The sequence below is a fragment of the Siphateles boraxobius genome, unplaced genomic scaffold (genome assembly GCF_051911475.1).
Source record: "Siphateles boraxobius isolate OS27281-9 unplaced genomic scaffold, OSU_SipBor_1 248, whole genome shotgun sequence".
Lineage (NCBI taxonomy): Eukaryota > Metazoa > Chordata > Actinopteri > Cypriniformes > Leuciscidae > Siphateles > Siphateles boraxobius.
In genome coordinates this window covers 348,059-352,500 of record NW_027508864.1, presented here as the reverse complement: position 1 = coordinate 352,500, position 4,442 = coordinate 348,059, and the positions used below count along the sequence as shown (strand labels likewise).

General features: G+C 38.4%; 1 protein-coding gene across 1 annotated transcript in view; it reads left to right on the top strand.

Moving 5' to 3' along the window:
• LOC143749446 (E3 ubiquitin-protein ligase DZIP3-like) overlaps window positions 1-465 on the top strand; it is a 1,873-nt gene extending 1,408 nt beyond the window's left edge. The window contains exon 3 of the mRNA XM_077241941.1: window positions 19-465. Coding sequence (XP_077098056.1) covers window positions 19-150 — 132 coding nt within the window. The 3' untranslated portion in view covers window positions 151-465. The remainder of the gene's footprint in view (window positions 1-18) is intronic.
• Window positions 466-4,442: the final 3,977 nt, after the last annotated feature.

The window sequence follows — 4,442 nt, the reverse complement described above, 5'->3', positions numbered from 1 at the left end:
TGTGTGTGTGTGTTTCAGTGTATAAATTTATGGCTGAAGGAGCAGAGCACGTGTCCCACCTGTCGAGAACACGCTCTCCTACCCGAGGACTTTCCTCTGCTTCCCGGACGACATCGCAAGAGCCACACACCCACGGCTGCCTTACACTGACACCACGAGTGTGTGTTACACTGACACCACGAGTGTGTGTTACACTGACACCACGAGTGTGTGTTACACTGACACCACGAGTGTGTGTTACATTGACACCACGAGTGTGTGTTACACTGACACCACGAGTGTGTGTTACACTGACACCACGAGTGTGTGTTACACTGACACCACGAGTGTGTGTTACACTGACACCACATTATCTTTATTAACACACATTCTGAGGGAACTTTGCTTTAGGGACCAATCGGTGAGGTTTTATTTTCAGAACACAGCTGTGTTTTTCATTCCTGGAATAAAGTTCATTTGCATGAACTGATTTTACTCATCCACTTTTACCTTTTATTGCCATTTTACCTTCATTTTACTTTATTAAACATTTGACCAAAGAACAGTCCTGCTGTGTTTGTTTCCTCAGAACAGGGTTTAGAGGAAAAAGCTAATAATGAATGAATGTAAAACTAGAATTTGATAATTTTTCTATTAAGAATTTAGTTATAATAAATGTATAATTTTAAAAATATAATCAAACTAAATATTCATTGAAATGCATGATACCATGTCTATTTATTTATATATGTATATATATATATATATATATATATACACACACAGGTGCTGGTCATATAATTAGAATATCATCAAAAAGTTGATTTATTTCAGTAATTCCATTCAAAAAGTGAAATTTGGACATTATATTCATTCATTACACACAGACTGATACATTTCAAATGTTTACTTCATTTAATTGTGATGATTAAAACTGACAACTAATCAAAATCCCAAATTCAGTATCTCAGAAAATTAGAATATTACTTAAGACCAATACAAAAAAAGGATCTTTAGAAATGTTGGCCAACTGAAAAGTATGAACATGAAAAGTATGAGCATGTACCGCACTCAATACTTAGTTGGGGCTCGTTTTGCCTGAATTACTGCAGCAATGCGGCGTGGCATGGAGTCGATCAGTCTGTGGCACTGCTCAGGTGTTATTAGAGCCCAGGTTGCTCTGATAGTGGCCTTCAGCTCTTCTGCATTGTTGGGTCTGGTGTATTGCTTCTTCCTCTTCACAATACCCCATAGATTTTCTATAGGGTTAAGGTCAGGTGAGTTTGCTGGACAATTAAGAACTGGGATACCATGGTCCTTAAACCAGGTACTGGTAGCTTTGGCACTGTGTGCAGGTGCCAAGTCCTGCTGGAAAATGAAATCTGCATCTCCATAAAGTTGGTCAGCAGCAGGAAGCATGAAGTGCTCTAAAACTTCCTGGTAGACGGCTGTGTTGACCTTGGACCTCAGGAAACACAGTGGATCAACACCAGCAGATGACATGGCACCCCAAACCATCACTGACTGTGGAAACTTTACACTGGACTTCAAGCAACGTGGATTCTGTGCCTCTCCTCTCTTCCTCCAGGCTCTGGGACCTTGATTTCCAAAGGAAATGCAAAATTCACTTTCATCAAAGAACATAACTTTGGACACCTCAGCAGCAGTCCAGTCCTTTTTGTCTTTAGCCCAGGCGAGACGCTTCTGACGGTGTCTCTCGTTCAAGAGTGGCTTGACACAAGGAATGCGACAGCTGAAACCCATGTCTTGCATACGTCTGTGTGCGCTGGTTCTTGAAACACTGACTCCAGCTGCAGTCCACTCTTTGTGAATCTCTCCCACATTTTTGAATGGGTTTTGTTTCACAATCCTCTCCAGGGTGCGGTTATCCCTATTGCTTGTACACTTTCTTTCTACCACATCTTTTCCTTCCCTTCACCTCTCTATTAATGTGCTTGGACACAGAGCTCTGTGAACAGCCAGCCTCTTTAGCAATGACCTTTTGTGTCTTGCCCTCCTTGTGCAAGATGTCAGTGGTCGTCTTTTGGACAGCTGTCAGTCAGCAGTCTTCCCCATGATTGTGTAGCCTACAGAACTAGACTGAGAGACCATTTAAAGGCCTTTGCAGGTGTTTTGAGTTAATTAGCTGATTAGAGTGTGGCACCAGGTGTCTTCAATATTGAACCTTTTCACATTATTCTAATTTTCTGAGATACCGATTTTGGGGTTTTCATTAGTTGTCATATATTTCAAGTGTTCATTCCTTTTAATTTTGATGATTATAACTCAGTCTGTCTGTAAAGAATGAATATAATATCCAAATTTCACTTTTTGAATGGAATTACTGAAATAAACTTTTTTATGATATTCTAATTATATGACCAGCACCTGTATGTATGTGTATATATATATATATATACTAGAGGTGGGCATAGATTAATTTTTTTAATCTAGATTAATCTCACCGGAATCTTGGAATTAATCTAGATTAATCTAAATTAAAATGGCTCATTTGAATTCTGCCGAAGGCATTCAGAATATGTGTGCTACACAAATAATGACTAAAAGTAAGTCTTTGAGAATAGTTCGCCTCGCTTAGGGATGTGAATTTCTGCCAAAAATGCCATTCGACAATAGAGGAGCAAAAGTCGAATATCGGTCAAAAAAAATTATAAAATAAAATAAATCAATAAAACGCACAATTACAATGACAGAAAGGGATGCCAATTTCATCTTGAGCGATTTCTCATCAAACAAGCTTTATTAATTGAACAAGTAACATGTTTTCGTCGTTTTTTTTAACATAGTAGGCTAATTGGAAGAAGAAGAAAAAATAAGCACGACGTAGCTCCGTTTTTGCATAGCCAAACCAGATGCTCGTTAGATCAAAAAATAATGTCATAGGCTATGTCATATGATTTTATGTGAACCTGCCTTAACAGGTGTTCTGACGATTCATGCTACCCATCGAGATGTGCTACTTACTGGTTATGCGCATGTACAGACTCATTTTCTTCTGCTTACCATGCCCATAAATCTATGCATCCTTGCTGTGGAGACTTGTAGGAAACTTTGACAGGTCAAAGATGAATATTTGATGATAATTTTTACTTTTCACACCGTTTTAAAAATAAAAACAGTACAGTATACTGTACTCTTAACTTCGAATTTTATTATAATTGTATTTCATATAATAATGTCATTTTTACTTGTTATATCAAAAGTGATAATTTTTAGTTCATTTAAAACATCAAAATATGCTCCCCATACACTTACCCTGATTTAAATTTAATAACGATGTCATAATATTGTGAGATTTACACAATTATGGAAACAATAGAGAATGAATCAACATTCTCTGTGATCGATTCGCGCTCGGGTACCATTTTTCGACAAGGCAGCACAAATCGTCAGAACACCGGCAATAGCCTCCTCCTTTTTAAACAAATTAGTTTCAATCAATTTAAACTATTCGTGTGACTATATGCCCCTGCGCAATACACAGACACTTTTTAGTTTTTAGTAGTGCTATCGTGGCGTAATAATCTATTTGGTTGTAAAATGTATTATAGTGCAGCAGATTAATGGCATATTTCAAGAGAATCGTTCAAATTGGTATAGAAGCATGAAATTTGGCACAGATACTCTCCAAGGGTCATTTTTTGGGAAAAAGGCGTTGGCCACCCAAAAATTCAATATGGCGGACATTTTTTCAAGATGGCCGCTATTTCTGTCAAATGCTCATTGTCAATTGTTCAAACTGTGATATCATGTAGGCATAACATTTTGTGAAAATACTCTCTTCAGAATGTTGTTTTGGAAAACAGTGCTTGTCCCTCAAATTCAAGATGGCAACCATTTTTCGAGATGGCCGCCATTTTTCTTGAATACTTAAAAAAAAAAATTCAAATGGTGATGCTATCATGAAATTTGGTACAAATATTCTTCAAGGAACATTATCATGGAAAAAGGTGTGTGCCACTCAAAATTCAAGATGGCGACCATTTTCAAGATGGCCATAGAATGTACATTTCCAGAAGAAAATGTGAGTGGGTGCTTGCAGTGGAAAAACTCGCCACTCGGTTGCTAGGGTGCGGTACATGATTGCATACGAGCCAACAAACATGTCTGTACGATGTTCTGGTGCCGAGATATAGGCTTATTCATGTGTTCAGATGGTTGCTAGGTGGTTGCTAGAGTGTTCTGGGTCGTTGCTATGGTGTTGGTAGGCGGTTGCTAGGGTATTCTGGGTGGTTGCTATGGTGTTGGTAGGTGGTTAGTTGTTGTCACAGATGGTCACTATTGGAGTTCTTAGCATTTTCTTGGCATGATTTAGCACTTACTTAATCGCTATTAGCATGTAGCTGTTCACAGCTAGCATGTGTAGCATGTTGGAACTCCTGTTTGCTAGCATGAGTCAAAAGAGCCAACCCCCATCTCCATACGATGTTCTGATGCAGAGA